The 20,517-nt window shown below is 57.1% G+C and overlaps 1 protein-coding gene across 7 annotated transcripts in view; it reads right to left on the bottom strand.

The window, feature by feature from the left end:
* LOC105464581 (NKD inhibitor of WNT signaling pathway 2) overlaps positions 1 to 19,100 on the bottom strand; it is a 36,815-nt gene extending 17,715 nt beyond the window's left edge. For 6 of the 7 annotated variants that reach the window (XM_024787604.2, XM_071099135.1, XM_071099136.1 and 3 more), the window contains exons 1-3: positions 18,936 to 19,100; positions 18,812 to 18,847; positions 18,461 to 18,540 (exon numbers count right to left, since the gene is read on the bottom strand). In XM_024787604.2, the coding sequence (XP_024643372.2) occupies positions 18,461 to 18,540; positions 18,812 to 18,847; positions 18,936 to 18,960 (141 nt within the window). In that variant the 5' untranslated portion in view covers positions 18,961 to 19,100. Of the gene's footprint in view, positions 1 to 18,460; positions 18,541 to 18,811; positions 18,848 to 18,935 lie in introns of those variants that run through there. The other variant, XM_071099138.1, reaches the window with a different exon arrangement.
* Between the last annotated feature and the right edge of the window lie 1,417 nt (positions 19,101 to 20,517).

A 20,517-nucleotide genomic window follows, 5' to 3' on the forward strand; every position in this document is an offset into this window, starting at 1 on the left:
ATAGTCTCGATCTCCTGACCTCGTGATCCACCCGCCTCGGCCTCCCAAAGTGCTGGGATTACAGGCTTGAGCCACCGCGCCCGGCCCCATTATTGTTAAGTGTTAAGTGTAAGTCCAAAACGAAACATAAAACCTCTTCTTCCCCTTCCAGGACCGGACCTGTCGGATACTCCCCTCTGCTTCACACTCATTTTTGTCCCTCCTTCTCTTTGTAGGAGCAGTCCAAAGATGGGCAACAACCAGAGCACGCCGCTCTCACTCCTTGTTACCAATTTTAAGGATGTGAAGGCTCGGGGGCGTAACTTAAGCGTAGAACTAAAGAAAGGAAAGCTAGTTACTTTCTGCCATTCAGAGTGGCCCTCTTTCGGCGTAGGGTGGCCCTCCGAAGGAACTTTCTGTCTCTCTATTATTACTAAGGTAAAAACTAAGATTTTCCTGCCAGGGCAGTCAGGACATCCTGATCAAATTCCTTATATTCTAGTGTGGCAAAATCTTGTGGAAGACCCCCCGCCCTGGATAACTCCATTCATCCTTGAGCCTTGCAAGGTCCTAGTAATGCGACCTACAAGACAAAGGACTCTCTCTTCTCCCTCGGCCCCTGTGCTGCCAGACAGCCAGGACCCCCTAACGTTAGAACCCACACTTCCCCCACCATATCCGCACCTTATCCCGCAGGACCCAGTCCCCCAGGGTGGTGCTTCCGTAGAGGGAAACCGAGAAGCGGAAGCAGCCAAGAGCGAAAGTAACCCGGAGGGGCCGACCAGCCGGCCGAACGCGAGGCCGCGTACTGCGGGACCAAGCTTCCCGACTCCCTGACTCCACCGTAGCCCTGCCTCTCAGAGAAATAGGATCGCTCGATGATACCGGGCTCTCCCGTCTCATGTATTGGCCTTTTTCCACTAGTGATTATACAATTGGAAGTCCCAAAATGCTCGGTTCTCTGATAATCCCAAAGATCTAACCTCGTTGTTAGACAGTGTCATGTTTACTCACCAGCCAACCTGGGATGACTGTCAACAGCTCCTCCGAATCCTGTTCACAACGGAGGAGCGGGAAAGAATCCAAGTTGAGGCCAGAAAGCTGGTTCCAGGAGATGACGGCCAGCCAACTGCAAATTCTGACCTCATTAACGCGGCTTTTCCTTTGACCCGGCCCAGATGGGACTACAACACGGCAGAAGGTAGGGGACGACTGCTCATTTATCACCAGACTCTAATGGCGGGTCTCCGGGCTGCAGCTCGCAAGCCCACCAATTTGGCTAAAGTATATTCTGTGTTACAAGGTAAGACAGAAAGCCCCGCTGTGTATTTAGAGAGATTAATGGAAGCTTTCAGACAGTATACCCCCATGGACCCGGAAGCACCGGAAAATCAGGCTGCGGTAGTAATGTCCTTTGTAAACCAGGCAGCATCAGATATTAGAAGAAAACTCCAGAAATTAGAAGGTTTAGAGGGAAAGCAGATTCAGGACCTCCTTCAGATGGCCCAGCGAGTTTATAATAATAGGGATACTCCAGAAGAAAAACAGTTCAAGGCAACCAAAGAAATGACCAAAGTTTTAGTAGCAGCTTTCCCCCAGGCAGGGAATGGCCAAAGCAGAAAGCAGACAAAGCAAGGCTCTAGGCAAGGATTAGAAAAGGATCAGTGTGCTTATTGCAAGGAACGTGGTCACTGGATTAAAGACTGCCCAAAGAAACGGAGACCAGCTAACCCTACCTCCGTACTCGTTACCCAGGACTCTGACTAGGGAAAACGGGGTTCGGACCCCCTCCCCGAACCCAGGGTAACTTTGCAAGTGGAGGGGTCCCCAGTTCGCTTCTTGGTCGATACTGGGGCGGAACGCTCAGTCCTAACCAAACCAATTGGAAAAATGTCTAAGAAAACATCCTGGGTGCACGGGGCCACAGGCATCAAAAAATACCCCTGGACAACCCAGAGGACTGTAGACTTAGGAACGGGAAAAGTCTCCCATTCCTTCCTAGTCATCCCAGAGAGCCCCTGCCCTCTACTAGGGAGGGACTTGCTGACAAAAATGGGGGCCCAAATCCACTTTGAGCCAGAAGGGCCCAAGATAACTGATTCCCAAAACAGGCCAATATCTATCCTGACTGTCACCTTAGAAGATGAGTACAGCCGGGCGCGGTGGCTCAAGCCTGTAATCCCAGCACTTTGGGAGGCCGAGACGGGCGGATCACGAGGTCAGGAGATCGAGACCATCCTGGCTAACACGGTGAAACCCCGTCTCTATTAAGAAATACAAAAAACTAGCCGGGCGAGGTGGCGGGCGCTTGTAGTCCCAGCTACTCGGGAGGCTGAGGCCAGAGAATGGCGTAAACCCGGGAGGCGGAGCTTGCAGTGAGCTGAGATCCGGCCACTGCACTCCAGTGGGTGACAGAGCGAGACTCCGTCTCAAAAAAAAAAAAAAAAAAAAGAAGATGAGTACAGACTCCATCAAGAGCAAAAGCCCCCCGATCAGGAAATTGACTCTTGGCTCCAGCGTTTCCCTGAAGCGTGGGCAGAAACTGGGGGCTTAGGGCTAGCTAAACAGCGACCTGCCATATTTGTGGAAGTTAAGCCAGGGACGGACCCAGTTCGGGTTCGGCAATATCCTATGCCCCTGGAGGCAAGAGAAGGAATTACGCCCCATATCCGCCGACTCCTAGACCAGGGAGTCCTACGGGCTTGCCACTCATCCTGGAATACTCCACTGTTACCTGTTCGTAAACCCAACAGTATGGACTACAGGCCAGTACAGGATTTAAGAGAAGTTAATAAAAGGGTCATGGACATACATCCCACTGTGCCCAATCCATACACCCTTCTGAGTGCTTTACATCCCGAAAAACAGTGGTATACCGTTCTTGATCTAAAAGACGCTTTCTTCAGCCTTCCTCTGGCTCCCAAAAGTCAAGGACTCTTTGCATTTCAATGGACGGATCCTGAGAGGGGCATCAACGGTCAGCTAACATGGACCAGGCTGCCACAAGGGTTCAAGAACTCACCAACCCTGTTCGACGAAGCCCTTCATGAAGATCTGGGTGAGTACCGGCGGCAACACCCTGAAATAACTCTTTTGCAATATGTTGATGATCTCTTAATAGCAGCCAGATCCCCGGAAACTTGTGTTCAAGGGACTGAGGACCTCTTGAAGACTCTGGGGGAGCTAGGCTACCGAGCCTCAGCAACAAAGGCTCAGATCTGCAAGTCGGAGGTAACTTATCTGGGGTACCTATTAAAAGGGGGGCAACGCTGGCTAACCAAAGCCCGAAAGGAAACAGTCCTACGCATCCCTAGACCCCAGTCGACACGGCAAGTGAGAGAATTCCTGGGGTCGGCAGGGTTCTGTAGGTTATGGATACCCGGATTTGCTGAGTTAGCCAAGCCCCTATACCAGGCAACAAAGGAACGGCAGCCCTTCAATTGGACGGAAGAGGCTGAGCTGGCCTTTCAACAAATCAAAACTGCCTTGTTATCAGCCCCCGCGCTGGGGCTCCCTGATGTCTCCAAGCCCTTCCACTTATACGTAGATGAAAGTAAGGGTGTTGCAAAAGCCGTGTTAACACAGTACCTAGGCCCCTGGCAGAGGCCAGTTGCCTATTTGTCAAAAAAATTAGATTCAGTGGCTGCTGGCTGGCCACCCTGCCTGCGGATAATCGCGGCGACCGCCCTAATGGTCCGAGACGCTGATAAACTTATCATGGGGCAAGAGTTGCGCGTTATAACCCCGCATGCCATTGAAGGCGTCCTCCGGCAGCCACCTGACCGATGGATGAGTAACGCCCGGCTCACCCACTATCAAGGACTGCTGTTAAACCCCCTCAGAATAACTTTTCTGCCCCCAACCTCTTTAAACCCTGCTTCACTGCTGCCAAATCCAGACTTGGACGCCCCGTTCCATGAGTGCACTGAGATACTGGCTCAGGTGCATGGGGTGCGGGAGGACCTGCAAGATCGTCTGCTCCCCGACACAGAACTCACCTGGTTCACTGATGGCAGCAGCTACGTCCACCAAGGCCAGCGGTATGCAGGAGCGGCTGTAACGTCAGAGACTGAGGTAATCTGGGCGGAACCCTTGCCTCCAGGGACATCGGCCCAAAGAGCCGAACTGATAGCCCTCACACAAGCCCTCACCCTAGGGGCAGAGAAAAAACTAACAGTATACAGGGATAGCCGCTATGCTTTCGCTACTGCGCACATACATGGGGCCATCTACAGAGAAAAGGGACTATTAACAGCCGAAGGCAAAGAAATAAAAAACAAGCAAGAGATCCTAGCTCTATTAACTGCTTTGTGGAAACCAAAGAAATTGGCTATCGTACATTACCCTGGGCATCAGAAACCAACTACGCCAATTGCTCGAGGCAACTTCTTAGCCGACCAAACCGCAAGGAGCATAGCAAAAGCTCCCAGTCAGCTCCTCGCGCTCCAGCTCCCCGATCCTGGCCCGCGAAATTTGCCATGTTTTCCCGACTATACCGAACAGGATCGCGAATGGATGAACACGCTTCCCCTAAAACAGGTTAAAAATGGGTGGTGGACTGATATAAATGACCAAACCATCCTACCAGAAAAATTAGGACGGCAGGTGTTGGAACACATCCACTGGACAACCCACCTGGGTGCCCAGCGAATGATGGACTTAATCAGGCACGCTAAGTTTAGAATTAGGCGCATAGCTGAACTGGCCAGCGATGTCACAACAAATTGCAAAGCCTGCCAACTAAACAACACTTGCCCCCAAACCCAGACCATCACAGGAATTAGGTGTAGAGGAACTAGGCCTGGTATCTATTGGGAAATAGACTTTACTGAGATAAAGCCTGGAAAATATGGGTATCAGTACTTACTTGTCTTTGTAGATACTTTTTCAGGATGGACAGAAGCGTTCCCAACTAAGAGAGAAACTGCTCAGGTTGTAGCAAAGAAAATTTTGGAAGAAATCCTCCCCAGGTATGGCTTTCCCGTCCAAATAGGGTCAGACAATGGACCAGCCTTCGTTGCTAAGGTAAGTCAGGATTTGGCTTCCATTCTTGGGGCAAATTGGAAATTACATTGTGCTTATAGGCCCCAAAGCTCAGGACAGGTAGAAAGGATGAATCGGACTCTGAAGGAGACCTTAACTAAATTGACCATGGAGACTGGCGCTAATTGGGTAGTACTTCTCCCCTACGCTCTGTTCCGGGCCCGAAATACCCCTTACAGACTGGGCCTCACACCATATGAAATCATGTATGGCAGATCCCCACCCCTGGTCCCCAGTCTAAAAGATGACTTACTCAAACCTGAAACTGAAAATGTCTCTGAGCTCCTGTTCTCCTTACAAGCCTTACAGAAAATTCACCAGGAAATTTGGCCCAGACTACGAGAACTGTACGAGGCAGGACCTCCGCCGACGCCTCATCCGTTCCAGCCGGGAGACTGGGTCCTAGTCAAGCGCCACCGGCAAGAAACTCTTCAACCCAGGTGGAAAGGACCACTGCAAGTACTCCTGACTACTCCCACCGCTCTCAAAGTAGAAGGCATCGCTTCGTGGATCCACTACACACACATCAAACCAGTGGACCCAACATCCGACCTTCTCGAGCCGTCTGGAGCACCGGTTACATGGACTGTAGACAAAGCTAAGAACAATCCCTTAAAGCTAACCCTGCGCCGTCACCCACATAGCCGTAACCATGTCTAGCTTGCCTATGCTTTTATGCCTTATACATCTGACTCTCCTAACTGCTGCGCCGTCTAATCCCTATGTCTGGAGGTTCTGGCTCTATGAGAACAAAACTCACCCCGGGGAAACCCCCCAAGCGGGTAAACTGCTAGCTAGTGCAGACTGCTCCCCCTCCGGGTGCAATACTCCAATTTACCTCAATTTCACTAATTTCCAAATTGCCCAACCGGGGATACCCATGATTTGTTTTGAATATGATCAGACTGAATATAATTGTAAGAATTATTGGTGGCACCAGAATGCAGGTTGCCCATACCACTATTGTAAAATGCACTCAGCCAGGGTATGGGACGAATACCCGAGAAAGTCTAACCTCCTCAGGACTCGCTACCCGACAGGGACTCCCAACATATTCACTTGGATAATAACAGATCCAGGGCACTCCCGGTGGACATCGCCCCAACATGGGGCAGTCTACTACGATGCCAGTAGTAGCTGGCCTAGTAGCCACCTGTACTTGTGGCGGAGTCTAGTCCAGATTCGACCCTTAATCCATACACAAATCCACAGACAGGAAACCAAGCTATCACAAGACTTGCAGCCCTTCTCCTGGCTAACCCTATTACAAGAAGGGCTAGCATTCGCCAACCTCACCGGTTTGGGCGACCTATCCTCTTGCTTTATGTGTGCAACCTTAGGAAGACCACCATTAACCGCTGTTCCCCTTTCCTCCCCACCCACAAACTATATGCCAGATTCTAATTCATCAACAGTTGCAATACCTGATGTAGCCCTGTACCGTGACCCATACCAAGAGAAATACCCCTACTGTTATTCAGCATTTAGTAGCAGCCTCTGCAACCAGACGGCTACATACCCTAATAGCCCCATACGTGCTCCCCCTGGTGTGTTCTTCTGGTGTAATATGACTCTGTTAAAAACTCTGTCCAAAAGCATCTCTGACGGACAGTTGTGCATCCCTGTTACACTAGTTCCCCGACTGACCCTGCTGACCCCGGCAGAATTCATAGGCTGGGCAGGGACTGCCCCAACTGAAACTGCGCGACATAGACGAGCAGTTTTTCTACCACTAATTGCCGGAATATCCTTAACCACCTCTGTCGTTGCAGCGGGGTTAGCAGGAGGGGCCCTACAACACTCCATGATAGAAAACGACAAGCTGTTACAACAGTTCTCTGTTGCTATGGAAGACTCTGCCTATTCCCTAGCCTCCCTTCAGCGGCAGCTCACCTCCCTAGCACAGGTCACCCTTCAAAACCGCAGAGCCTTAGACTTACTCACGGCTGAGAAAGGAGGTACCTGTATGTTCCTCAAAGAAGAATGCTGTTTCTATATAAATGAGTCAGGGTTAGTTGAGGAAAGAGTCCAACGCCTACACGAACTAAGCTTAGAAATGAAAAAGCAACAATTCACTACAGCCGCTAACAATTGGTGGAGCTCTTCAATGTTTTCCCTTCTGGCACCCCTTTTAGGCCCCCTAATGTCTTTACTACTTCTATTCACTATAGGCCCCTGTGTGGTAAATAAAATTTTACAATTTGTCAGAGAAAGGTTTGATACCATCCAACTAATGGTCCTCCGTAGCCATCACCAGCCTCTCCTGCACCCAGAAAGTGAGGCTATATTATAAGACTCTGGAAATCCAAGATTGGACATCCAGTTACTTATGAGAAGGGGGAAATGAAAGGACACAAAGATAGATGTGTACCCGCCCCCCACCCGCTACACCCTTGTTCTGCTCTCTAATCTTTGCACATACCAGAGATTTCGTAAGTTCTGTGAGTACCTGGTTTTCTGCACATACCAGAGATTTTGTTTTGCACATACCAGAAATTTTGTAAGTTCTGAGGCAAGGTCACAAGACGTGTTTAAGTAAGATAAACTCTTGCTGCCATAAACCTGCTCTCCCGCCTCAAAGTTTGAACCAAAATATCAGAAATGGCGGGAACCAATCATAGTTAGCCAAATCGCCTTGTTCAAACACTAGCCAATCATATATCTGATTTGTATAATAACTCTATGCCCACTTTTCTTAGACTATATAACACTGCTCGGAGCTCAGTGGGGGAGCTCTCCTGCCCGTCTCGTTTCACGAGCGAGGGAGAGTTCCAGGTTCGAACCTGTAATAAAGATCCTTGCTGCTTAGCTTTGACTCTGGACTCTGGTGGTCTTCTTCGGGGAATAAACGGTCTGGGCATAACATTGCATTTCAGAGTTTTCTTTTTTCTCATTTGGAAGACACCACATGTGAACATGCAACGTCGATGTCCTTACCAGGGAGAAACAGCGGGAAATGCTGGTTGAGGGGCTTATATTTGATTACAGCTCCAGACCCTGGGGACTGAGCTACTCAAACAAATAATCAAGGCCTTTTCTTTCTCTTAAGCACCCCCGTTGCATGCCCTGCACATGACAATCTCAGAACTTCCACATGGGCCCTGCTGTGGCTGGCGAGGGGCTCCATGAGATGAAAGGAGGGCCTGGTGCCCACCTGCAACTTTGCTATTGGCTGAGGCTGCAGAGGGCTCTAGGGGGCAGGGGCTATGCCTGGCAGCTGCCATCCACACGAGCCACAGCCCACTCTCAGGGGAGAGTGGTGACAACCCACGCATGAGAGGTAAGAAGTGTTCAGAGGAGACCACGCACATCTTTGTTACAGGACACACAATCTCATCTCAGGAAGGGCGCTGGGCCCGAGGCTGCAGGGTGCACAGGCTGAGCTCTGAGCAGCACACAAAGCCTTGGGGTCACACTCCAAACTCGAAAGAGGAGAAGCCAGCATGGGGGGTGCAGATGGGGGACATAATTGGCAGGGGAGGTGCAGGCAGCCAGGACCACTGCCCCGGTCACTAGAGCTAGAGGCAATCACAGCCCTGCCAAGGGGACAGCAGGAAGGTGGCACTCTGGCCTGGTCGCTATGCCCTTTTGACCCAGGACTCACCGACAGGGCTCTGAGTCTCCCAGACTGAGCTGTGGACAGAGGCGCAACGTCCCCACCTGCTGCCCCCAAGATGGCCCAAAGCAGGGGTGGTGCTCTCAGCCCTTTCAGAGGTCAAGGACGTTCCTCTCCGCGGACCCAGCTTGCGCCACGCTCTCCCCACGACAGGCAAACAGACCCTGAGAACAGGCCTCCGGGGCAGTTTCCCCTGGGCAAAGCCAGGTGGTTGGCATGGACGGGGCTCCCCTCATACACAAGACGCCTCCAAGCAAGGCCTGGCAGGGTCCTGACCACTGGCCAGAAGCATCCGGGCCACCTCTGTGCTCCGGCCTTGGGCCTTTCTGTTGGGCTTGGCTCAGCCTGTGGGGCAGCTGCCAGTTCTTGCCACCTCCCCGCCACCCTGGGGACAAGCGGGCTGGGTGTCACCGTCTGAGCACAAGCCCCCGAGTCGCCCGACTGTGACCAGCCTCTCCCAACACACGTGAGCTGGCTGCCGCCTAAAACGCGTCTCAGGCCTGGGAAAGCTCATGAAACACCCGCGAGAGCCTTCCCCAGGCCCACATTCGCTTTGTTTTACAGAAAACCTAAATCACTTGCAGCAAATCAACAGCAGGAGAGGAAGGGCCAGAAGCCCCTGCTAGTGGCTCCACCTGCTCCACAGACGGGAGGACAGGCTCGGAGCCCAAGGAATGTGGCTCGCAGGGTGCGTGGGGGTCCTCCACCCTGAAGTGTCACCCGAGCGTCATCCGGCAGGTCTGCAGCTGTGGTGCTCCTCACAGACACCAGGTCTGGCCTCCCACAGCACAGAGACCAGTGCACACCTGTAGGCTGTGCCCATGGCTCCTTCTAGGCAGAGGAAGATGGGTGGGGGCCGCCATTCTTCCTCCCCCCATCTCCCGCAGCCCCCTGCCTGCTGCTGTCCCATCCTCCAGGTCTACTCCTCAGGGCCTTTACACTGGCCACCCAGCCTGGAAGCCTCCAGGGGGCCACACTTCCTCCATGCCTCCTCACCACACACTGTCCTGACACCCACAACAAGCGGCAGCCCCTACTCCTGCCCGGCCTCTCCCACACCCCAGCCTGGCCTCTCTCACACCCCAGCACCCCAGGCCTGACCTCTCTCACACCCCAGCACCCCAGGCCCTGCACCCCAGCCTGGCCTCTCTCACACCCCAGCACCCCAGGCCTGACCTCTCTCACACCCCAGCACCCCAGGCCCTGCACCCCAGCCTGGCCTCTCTCACACCCCAGCACCCCAGGCCTGACCTCTCTCACACCCCAGCACCCCAGGCCCTGCACCCCAGCCTGGCCTCTCTCACACCCCAGCACCACAGGCCTGACCTCTCTCACACCCCAGCACCCCAGGCCTGACCTCTCTCACACCCCAGCACCCCAGGCCCTGCACCCCAGCCTGGCCTCTCTCACACCCCAGCACCACAGGCCTGACCTCTCTCACACCCCAGCACCCCAGGCCTGGCCTCTCTCACACCCCAGCACCCCAGGCCTGACCTCTCTCACACCCCAGCACCACAGGCCCTGCACCCATGCCTGGCCTCTCTCACACCCCAGCACCCCAGGCCCTGCACCCCAGCCTGGCCTCTCTCACACCCCAGCACCACAGGCCTGACCTCTCTCACACCCCAGCACCACAGGCCCTGCACCCATGCCTGGCCTCTCCCGCATCCCAGAACCCAGGGCCCTGCCGGCCTTCCTTCTGGCAACCACCATCAGGTTCTCCCAGCAGCCAGAGAGCAGCTCAGACCCTGGGGCAGCAGGGCAGCCCAGTGGTGGGGGTGCGGGCTTTGGTCGGGGGGCTTCTGGGTTGGGGTCCTGGCTCCGGGACTCAGCTCTTCTGTTTTTGTTTCCTCCTTTTGAGGGCGTGCCCAGGACAAGCCTGTGACAGCAGCACAAGGCAAAGACAGTCCCGGAATCCCATGGCCGGAAGCCTACGGCAACGTTCTTTCATGTTACACCACAGCCCTCAAGAGCAAAATCAGAGCCACTGAAATGGCCCTTGCTCCAGCCCTGTCTAGGGTTGGCTGGTCTCAAGCGTGAGTGGCTGCCCCAAAGGGTGCAGGGCACACGGACCTGGCCTGGCAGGGCCCTCAGGACGGATGAACCGGGTACATCTGGGCAGCCAAGAGAGCAGGCAGCGATGGCACGCAGAGGGATGTGGGGTGACGCTGAGGCCCAGACGCCAGCCACCGAGGGCCAGGCTACCCACGTCCCCGGGGCAGCAGGGAGGCCACCAGGGGCAGCAGCTTTGCACCATGTCCAGGCAGGTCCTTGTGAGAACTAGGATAGGGCCGGCTCCTTTATCCTTTGTGGGAACTAGGATGGGGTCGGCTCTGTTATCCTTTGTGGGAACTAGGATGGGGTCGGCTCTGTTATCCTTTGTGGGAACAAGGATGGGGTCGGCTCTGTTATCCTTTGTGGGAATGAGGGTGGGGTGGGCTCTGTTATCCTTTGTGGAAACGAGGGTGGAGTCGGCTCTGTTATCCTTTGTGGGAATGAGGATGGGGTCAGCTCTGTTATCCTTGTGGGAACGAGGATGGGGTGGGCTCTGTTACCCAAAAGCAGCTATAGCTCTTGCCATGTCCCCCTTAGCGGATGTGAGAGGCCTCGTCCTAGAGGTAGGTCCATGCAGGACCACAGCCTTAAGGACAGGTGGGAGCCCTGGAGGGTCCTGACAGCCACCAATGTGAGTGCCATGGAACCTCACCAGAGACAGCAAGAAGGACCCCCCATTTCCATCGGCCTCCAGCAAAGCTCTCAGTCCAAATCCACCAAGACACTTACCATTAAAATAATCTCCAATTTGAATGTTTGTATTACAATATTTCATGCTTTTTGGCTTCTCTGATTCTGATGCGCAAAACTATGTACAATTTCCCTGGAAAATTCTGCAGAACAAAGGAAAACAAACCTTCCCCCTCCCGCTGCCGAGGGCTGGCCATCACCGCCAGTGAATTCCAGCTCTGCGCAGGACAGGATCGAACAAACCCAATTTGTTTAACGCCAGCGTGAAAGGTTGCCAGAGGGTGCCCTGCCAAGTATTTGCCAACATGAAAGCAAATTAAAGCTCCCATCAGCTAGCATGGGTGCAGCTCACTGTGAGAGCGGATCAGACCGCGGTCTCTGCAAGGCTTCTGTCCCAGCATGTCCAGGCTTCGCAGCCCAGAGGCGGCAGCCAGAGGAGCGGTGCTGACCCAGGTCAGCACCATGTGTCCCTCCAGGCCAGCACCACGAGCTTCGCCCCACGCTGGGAAGTGTCCGGCATGTGGGGGGATCCTGCTACCTGGGCAGACCCCTCACACACCGCGCCTTCTCCTCCCCATGGTTCCAGCGTTAACCCAGTAGCCCTGTGGGAAGGGCTCCTCCAGGGACAGCTGATGGTCATGATCTGTGACAGACAATGGCTCAGAAGGTGGCAGGGACTGAAAGCTCTGGAGCCCTTGGAACTGATTAGGGGTCCTGGGCTTGGGACCCCTCCCCATGTTCAGGAAGGCAAGTCCAACAGGAGAGGGGCCATGGTTGGCAAGACTTGTGAGAGGACAGAGCCACAGGAACCCTCCAGCATGAGTGCCCCAGGACGCAGCACAGGCCCCCTTGGGTTCCACACATGGACAGGCAGATCCGCAGTCCCGCTGGGAGCAGCCCACCCTGAAATGCTGGCAGCGGCATGAGCAGGCAGGACCACCCCTAAACGCTGACCTCACCCAAGCAGGGACTCCTGCTTCCTCCTGCTTCCTGATGCTCCTGAGGCTTCCCCAACAACCTGGGGGTGTCATGGGCCTTTCTTCATAACCCAGGGACTTTCTGATGCAGGCATCTGTCTGAGAGCCCTGCAGGAAGGATACAGGGCTCAGCCTTCAGAGCTCCAGGGACCCAGTGACTTGGCAGGTAGCTATCCACAAATTCTGGGGTAGGCTGGGCAACTCCAAACTCAGGTATGTCTGGCCTCAAGAACTGCTGCTTCCGTAAAGTGTGGCTTTGCCAACTCAAGAACAGCAGCCGGGAGGCCAGAGCCTTCCTCTCTACAGGAAGGAGGGCAGACCCCCCTCCCACCCTCTGGCCTCTGCTCCCACCACACCTGGCCACACCGGGGAGGCTGTGGGCATTGCCAACCAGTGAGAGCTTGCTGACAGCTCAGACGACTGTGCGGTACAGGTCGGGCCCACAGCATCTTGGCGTGAGCTCACGGCCTCATGCACCCCTCTGGCTTGGAGCACCCTGGCACTTGGGGAAAAGCCCAGCAAGGGGCTTGGCCACACCGGGCTGCTCTCCAGGTGGCCCTCGCTGCCCGGCCTTATGGAGTGTGGAACTGTCCCTTGTCTTTCCTCACAGGACCACAAGGGGAAGCAGGCGGCCCAGGCACGAGGGATGTGGCCAGGCTGTGAGTGGCAGCACTGGGTCCGGAGCCGGGTCCAGAGGCTGTGAGCCACCCCACAAGCCGCCTCCGCTAACGATGGGATGACAGAAACCTGGTACTGACGACGGGGCCCAGTCACACGTAAAACGGCCACATGGTGGCTCCCAACTGTGGTCTTTGACCAGGACATCGTTCACAGCCTCTGTCAGGGCTGACCAGGTGGGTATCCCTTGGCTGCAAAGTGAGGGTGGAGGACAGGAACCCTTGGCCCAGACTCCTGACTTCCTGAGAAATAGAAACAGCCGAACCCCCAACCCCAGCTTAGACAGGACAGTGGCAAGTTGCGCGTTTCCCCCTGCCGGGGCCTAGACCTGGGGTGGCCATGGACTTACCGCCTGCTCAGGCAGCTCTGAACAAGCGGTGGCCACCTAAGGGCAAAGGAGAGCCAGCCACTCCTATGAGGCAGGTGAAACTGCACTTCCAATCTCGCCATCACCTTGCTGCTCACACGGGAGACATGCACAGCAGGGGCCAGTGCACCGAAGGGCACTCGTGGACGGGTACTTGAGACGGCCCTGCCCTTTCTGGCACAACCGCCTTGGCCCACACCAGCCACAGTTCCCGCGGCTCCCAGGAGTCGCACGTGTGTCTGATGGACCCCCAACCCCCTAAAGCAGGCACAGGGCGGCCCGAAGCTGCAGGGCTGATGACCGGTTTCTGAGGATTGCAAACCAGCCTGGGTTTTTAAGAAAAGGAAAGATGTAAGCTCTTTAGCCAAAACAAGATGAAAACCTCAAAGGAATTCAAATTACTCAGCCACAAGAAGGAAGGAAGGAGGACGGAGCAGCACCAGGCTGAGGTTCCCACTGACGAGGGCAGAGCGAAGCCGCCTGTCTTCTTTCACCTGCAGAAATCTAAACCTTCAGCTCATTCAGCAGCAAAATGGCCAGTTTTAGCTTGAGGAAGCTGTTTCGGAAGTCCAGGGGTGACAGCTGCCCCAGATGCAGCTGCGGGCTTGTGGGCTCTTTCTTCGGCCTTGTCTGTGAAACCCCCAGCTCCAGCCCCAGGCCCTGCGGCAGGGACGCCTGCGCTCCAGGGCCTCCATCCAGACACTTGCCTGGCCCATGTGCAGGGCTGTCAGGATGCACTTCACAGACACAGGGGCCGACATAAAGTGAGGTGGCTGCCAGTGAGAGTGCACACCTGCACTGTCCAGGCGCAGTGACCTGGGCGGGCAGGACCATGCCACCGGCCAGCCTCCGGCCTCCACCATGGGCAACACAGATCTACTGGCCCAGCCTCATGGCCAGGCACCGGCAGCAGCCTCTCCCAGTCAGCACCCCAGAGCCTCTGCTGCAGGACAGGGGATGCTTGTGGCTTGGTGGAGAGCTTGGGGGCACACATGGCCCTCGCTGGCCCCAGGGCCCAGGCTGGCGCAGAAACTACATACATGGTGTCCAGTCTGTCCCATGGCTCTCAGGTGCTGGGCATCAGCTGCCATCGGCTGCGTGCCCAGAGGTGACCTCGATGCCCCCCACAACAAGCGGGGATGGCCAGGTGGCCTGGCAACTCCCTTCCGCTCCCTCTGTGCCTGAGCCTCTGTGCACGTCTGTGCCGGCCTTGCCACATGGCCGGACCACATCCCAGGGTAGGAACACAGCTGCCTGTATCCAAGGGCCAGGCATGCAGAGAGCACCAAAAAGAAAGCAAAGGGCAGCCACGACATACTACAGCCGCCGCCGGTTCTGACACAAGGCCCCACGTGGGCCTCAGCTGCATGAGGCCACAGGGTCCCGGAACACGGGTCACAGAAGACAGCAGGTCGGCCCTCAGTGTCTGTGCTAGAGGCATCCCCAAGTGCCCCTGCTCCCTTTGGAGGCTGCTGTTCTCCTGGACATCTTGGAGTGGCTTGCACCCTCAAATGCAGAGCTGGCTGGACCGGGCACCCACAACCTCTCCTTCTGTGTGGAATGTGGCCGAGCACCAAGCAGAGCATGGTCCACGTTGCCTTGTCTCTGGGCACATGTGTGCTGGCCTGAGTCTCTCCTGCAAATGTGTATCTTGTCTCCACCCCGTATCTCTGTGTTGATGTGGTAGTGTCCAGACTGTGCTCGAAGCCATGAAGAATTTCCCAGGATCTTCTACAAGAAACTGCTCCCCCTGACCGAGAACTGGGCGTTCCACTGCCACATCCAGCTCTCTGGCCCCACAGAGGACAGGTGAGCCGTGGCTTCTGGGTGGCCAGGAGGGGCAGGGAAGGGGCAGCCCCACCCCTGCCTCTGGGGGAAGGCCAGCTGCAGTCCTCAGCGCTGTGGCTGGCTCCAGTCTGAAGGCATCAAGTCATGTAATGGGGCTGAGCCCCCAGTTCCTGTGAGCAAGGCCATGCTGAGGGCAGACGGAGTTTGCTGCGGGAAGCCAGAGGCCAGTGCAGGTGAAGGCCTGGGCCCTGGCCTGGAGCTCAGCCCTGGACAGAGCCAGCATGTCTTGCAGCTGTGGTCTTCCCGGCTCCCTTCCGGGAAACATGTACCATGTTAGCACATTCAGAAGGGCCATGGCATGGGGGTGGGACCGGCGAGTGCATCCTACAAGTTGGGACCTGCCCTACACAGGCCAATCAGAGCCGTGCCCACGGCCTCCCACAGATGTGGGCAGGAGCCCCCCATGCAGGCAAGGGCCACGGCCTCCTCAACGCACAGGCTGGTCTGTCATGAGTGTTCACTCCAGTGTTGCCTCTGGAGTTACCCCAGTGCACCTTCCTCAGCGCTACTTCATGGACGTCTGTGCTCTGTTCACAACATTCCAGTTAACAGTGACTCTTGTCTTTGGAACTGTTTTCTGCCAGCCTCAGGGAGCACCGTGGAAACCAAAGCTATTCTGCAGACCAGATGGTGAGGGTGAGTGTGCAGGGGCAGCCTGTTCCCAGGACTGAAGCCATCCTCCCCGCAGTCACTACCACTTTTAAAAACAGCCACGCAAGTGCACTGCCACCATGCACCACTCCTCACCCACGCACCACCCCAGAGACTCCGGATCCCTCACAATCCACTCTCCAGACCTTCATGGCACCGTCACTAGCAATCCCATGGCCCTGGCCCTTCAGGGACACTCGGTGATGAAGCCGCGCGGGCCCCACCAAAAGCAAAGTGTGGCGCTCCGCAGAGTCACCAGGGAGAGCCACGTCAGGGGTGCAGAGAGACACCTGTCTGGGAAAGTGCTGCTGTTCAGATACGTACAGAGGCAGGAGCCAGCACTGCTCACAGAGAATTAATAATGGCCAATCTCATTTGTGTTATTTTGGTGGCTGGGGAGAGAGGGCAGGTTGGAGGTCTTGGCTCTTAGTGCACCCAATCTCCACAGGGTTCTCTGCCACCGTTCTGTGGCATCCAGGATGCCTCGCACGGAACCACGAGGTGGATTTTGGAGAAGGGAAGGAGCGAGTCCCCTCGCTGGCCCCAGCCAGGCATCACGAGGGGTGCCTTGGGTGACTCAGAACTGGCCCTCCTCAGTGGATACCACCTGGGAGGACAAGGATGATAGGCAAGGCTCTGGACTACACAAAGAAGGAAGAAAGTAAGAGCCAGAGGGACGCTGGACTCAACACCTAACTTTTGGCCAGACACTTTGCTGTGGTGGCCACGGCTCTCCCAGACCTGGGTAGGATCTGTCGCCGGGGGCACGGCTGCCAGGTGAGAGGAACAGCAATGTGGCAGGGAGGGCACCTGGCCAGGTGAGGGCGCACCTGGGCCCAGGGGTCTCCATGCCAGGTGGGCGGAGTCACGGCCAGAGGTGGAAAATACAGAAAAGTAGCACTTTTGTCTGAAAGCTGAAATGTATTTAATTCACAGGATAGCCTTTGATTCTGAGTTTATTCATTTTAACTCAGAAAGGAGTTTTCTTTTATGAAATGATGGCAAAATTAGAAGGTAACAATCCAAGCAAGCCTCAACCCCCAAACTATTCTCTAAAGAAAACGTCCCAGTGGAGTGCCGGGTCTAAATGCCCACAAGCAGCCTTCACGTTGACATCGTAGCCACATGGGGAACACGTGCATTTTCCAGAGCGCACTGACCTCCCGCCATGGCCCTGGGAGCTGCACTTCACGGTGGGGGCGCTGGCTCAGGGATTTTAAGGTTCACGGTGCCGCGCCTCCCAGGGAGAAGGCCCCAGGCTGATGGGCCAATGGACAGGGGCTGGCCAAAGCCCTGACCGTGAGTGAGGTAAACACCCGGCCACCCCAGGTGCTCACATCACTGACTAATCATACTAGGAGAACCTGGCTGCTAAATGGCACCATCCGCTCACCAGCAAGCCCCTGTGCAAATGTAACTGGCAAAGAGAGCCAGACTGGGGCAGGGGCAGCTCCCTGGATGGCCTCACCCTGGTCTCCCTATCCCGGATGGAGGCTCACAGGACCACCCAAACTACTGTACCTTAGAGCATGCTTCCTACCGTCACAGGCGTTAGATGGTCACTCTCAAGAAACACCAATCCTAACTCTATTGCGTGTTAATTTCCAAGCGCATCTAAGCCCCTTCTCAAGACAGAGCTGCAGAAAATGTCTCCAAACACGCCCAGAGCTTTTTTTAATCAACTGCCAGAAGAACATCTTTCCAAAAAAGAAACTGACTGTGTGTCCCAGCATGCTCTGTGTCTGGGGACCTGTGGGGACAGTGGGGGAGGAAGCACGGGGCAAGTGTGGGCCTGGCCACCTGGTGGGCCTGTCTACAGCGATCCTGTTCACACTGACACTGATGACCACTGAATGTTAGCTTTCTCACACTCAGCAAACATGCAGGTCTAATTTACCCCAGACCCTTCCAGGATGCCAGACCTGGACAGAGAGTTCTCTGCTCCTGGACATAGAACCTTCCTCACCCACACTCAGGGCCACCTGGGTCCTAAGCCAGCCTTGCAGTCTGGGTGGCCACAGCTGTGCAGATGTCTTTCTGTCTCCTGAGCCTCTAGCAGGCCTGTGGTCACCCCCCGACCCCCCAGAGATGGGAGGCACCGCGGCCTCTGACTCTGGCCGTGTTTGCTGAGCGAGCACTGAGGCTCTGGCCAGTAATGCCCCAAGCCTGTAGCTCCCACCCCTCCTCCAGCTCCTCCAACCGGGGTACTGCATTCCCGCTTCCCAGGACCTCCAGCCCGGGACGTCTAAGTCCAGCCCCTCCTGCTCCCCCAGCTCCTCCAGCCCGAAACATAGAGCCCCCACACCGCCCCCAGCCTAGGACAAGGAATTCCTATTCCTCCACCCAGCACGGGACACTAGCAAGGCCTCCCCCACGGGACCCCCAGACGTCCTGGAGGCTGGGGAGGGACGGGCTCTCCTGGCCCCTCGGTAACTCGTGCGGCCATGGCGGCCCACGTCTCGCCTGTCCGCGGGTGGGCGCCAGGAACAGCTCTGACACCGCTCCCTGTCCCCAGGCGGGTGCGCAGTGCGACCCAGCCGTCGCCCCGCCGCCTACCTGCTTGTCCCGCGCGCGCCGCTCCGTTTCCTCCGCTCCTTTGCGGCCGCTCGCGTACGCTGACGCCACGAAGCTGTCCCCTGCGGCCCGGGGGCGGACGCGCGGGAAACCCGCACCGAGGAGGGAAAGAGACGCGCCGTGAGCCCCGCGGGCGCTGCGCCTTCGCTGTGTCCCCATCTCCTGGAGACCTCGCAGGGGCAGGCGTGCGGGTCCCGCGCGCTCCTGGAGACCCGCGGCCCCGTCCCCCCACCGCTGGCTCCAGGGCAGGGCGCGCGCGGGCTCCTGGCTCCGAGGGTCCCGGCCGGGGTCGCCGCCCCCCGCCCCGCCCCGCCCGTCCACTCGCCCGCTCACCTTCCGGGCTCTCTCTCCGTTTGCGGGCGGCGGCGGCTGCGGCACGGCGGGGCGCGGGGAGAGGAAAACGACAGTGAGAGGCGGCCCCACGCCCGCCCGCCCGCCCTCCCGGCCCGCGGCTCACCGTGCTTGGACTGCAGTTTCCCCATCGCGGCCGCCGCGCCCCGCCGGGCCCCGCGCTCAGGTGCAAGGCTGAGTTCTGGAGCTGGGGCCGGGCGCCCGCGGGGGCCACATGGGCCGGGAGCAAGCTAGGGTTCCGGTAGGAGGTGAGGGAAGATGGCTTGACGCCGTGCCGGGGCCGGGGGAGCCGGGGGCCGCGGGGCGGAGATGGAGGGCACCGGGCGCAGATCGCGGGGACAGCGGCGGCAGCAGCGGCGGCAGCAGCGGCGGCGGCGGCCCAGCTCTCTGAGCGCGTGCGCCCGCGCCGGGGCTTTAACTGCGGCCCCCGCAGCGCCCCCGGCGGCCGCTGCCCGCAGCGCATCGGCCTCGACCCCCGCCCCCAGCCGGAGCCCCCAACAGCGACGAGGACCGGGCCTGGCCACCCGTAAGGGCGGTCAGGGGCTGCAGCAGAGCCTGGCGGGAGTCAGCTCCGACCCCTCACCAGGCCGTCCTGGGTCAAGACGTCCAACTCCAGAGGAGCCTGAGGGCCCCTCCCTTTGAAGGGGAGGACCCGCCTCCCTTGGCTGCTTGAGAGGGGGTGGGGGTGTGGGCAGCCCAAAGTGGGGGAGTCTCCGTACAGGACTAGTTCCCGCCCTCTCCTGGCGCTCCAAATTGATGAAGAACCAGCGTTGGCCCCCCCCGGCTGGAAGCGCCCTACACCCCCTTACTTTGTCCTTGGTTTGGGCAGGGTCTCCTCTGATCTGTGCCTTGAGGGTGTGGGAGCCTCCCAGGAGCCCTAAGCCTGGCCACCTGCGCTGCCTCCTCCACGTGTCCAATTCAGTGGCTTCAGCTCCCTCCCTGGCCTCATCTCAAGATCCTCCGGCTGGCTCTGGAAACCACTCCCTCAGGACCCTGCCCTGGACCCCCTCTCTGCCTCCTACCCTGCTGGGTACCTCGGGGCTGTCTTCCTTATTTACCTTCAGAGGAACCATCTTCCCTCACCTCCTGGAACCCTAACTTGCTCCTGTTTCTGGGACATTTCTCCCTTCCCTACCCATGAATCTCCTCCCTGACATGCACTGTTGCATTGATACATTGTATCTCTCTAGCCTTTCAAGAGCTAGCTCAGCATTTTCCCCATGGGCTGTTGCCACGCCCACGTCTCCAACCTCAGTGGGTGACCCCACTGCCAGGGCATCTCCTGTCCCTGGTGGAGGAGCTCCGAGGCTGGCGGTCGGGTACTCCTCACCTGCCCAGCTCAGGCCCTGCCAGGCCTCCGCTGAGCTGGCCCAGGTCCCACCCCATCTCTCGGTTCCCACTCCCCTGGCTGGAGCCCTGTCTCCCAGCTGAGCAGCGCAGTCCCGCGGCTGCTCAGCGCTGACCTACACCTCTGGAACTGACGTCCAGCCAAGCCCTTTCAGGCTAATTACTGCCTCCCATTCTCAGACCATCCTCAGGGCAGATGCCGCCATCACTCCATTTTACAGAGGCCTAGGCTGCTCAGTGTCAAAACCAGAAGCTGAACCAGAGGCCAGCCCCCACCCCAGCAGACCCCGGTGCTGGCTGTTTGCGGATACCTGAGCTGCCCGTGAGCCACCAACCCTGCT

This window comes from Macaca nemestrina, chromosome 6 (assembly GCF_043159975.1).
Source record: "Macaca nemestrina isolate mMacNem1 chromosome 6, mMacNem.hap1, whole genome shotgun sequence".
Classification (NCBI taxonomy): Eukaryota; Metazoa; Chordata; class Mammalia; order Primates; family Cercopithecidae; genus Macaca; species Macaca nemestrina.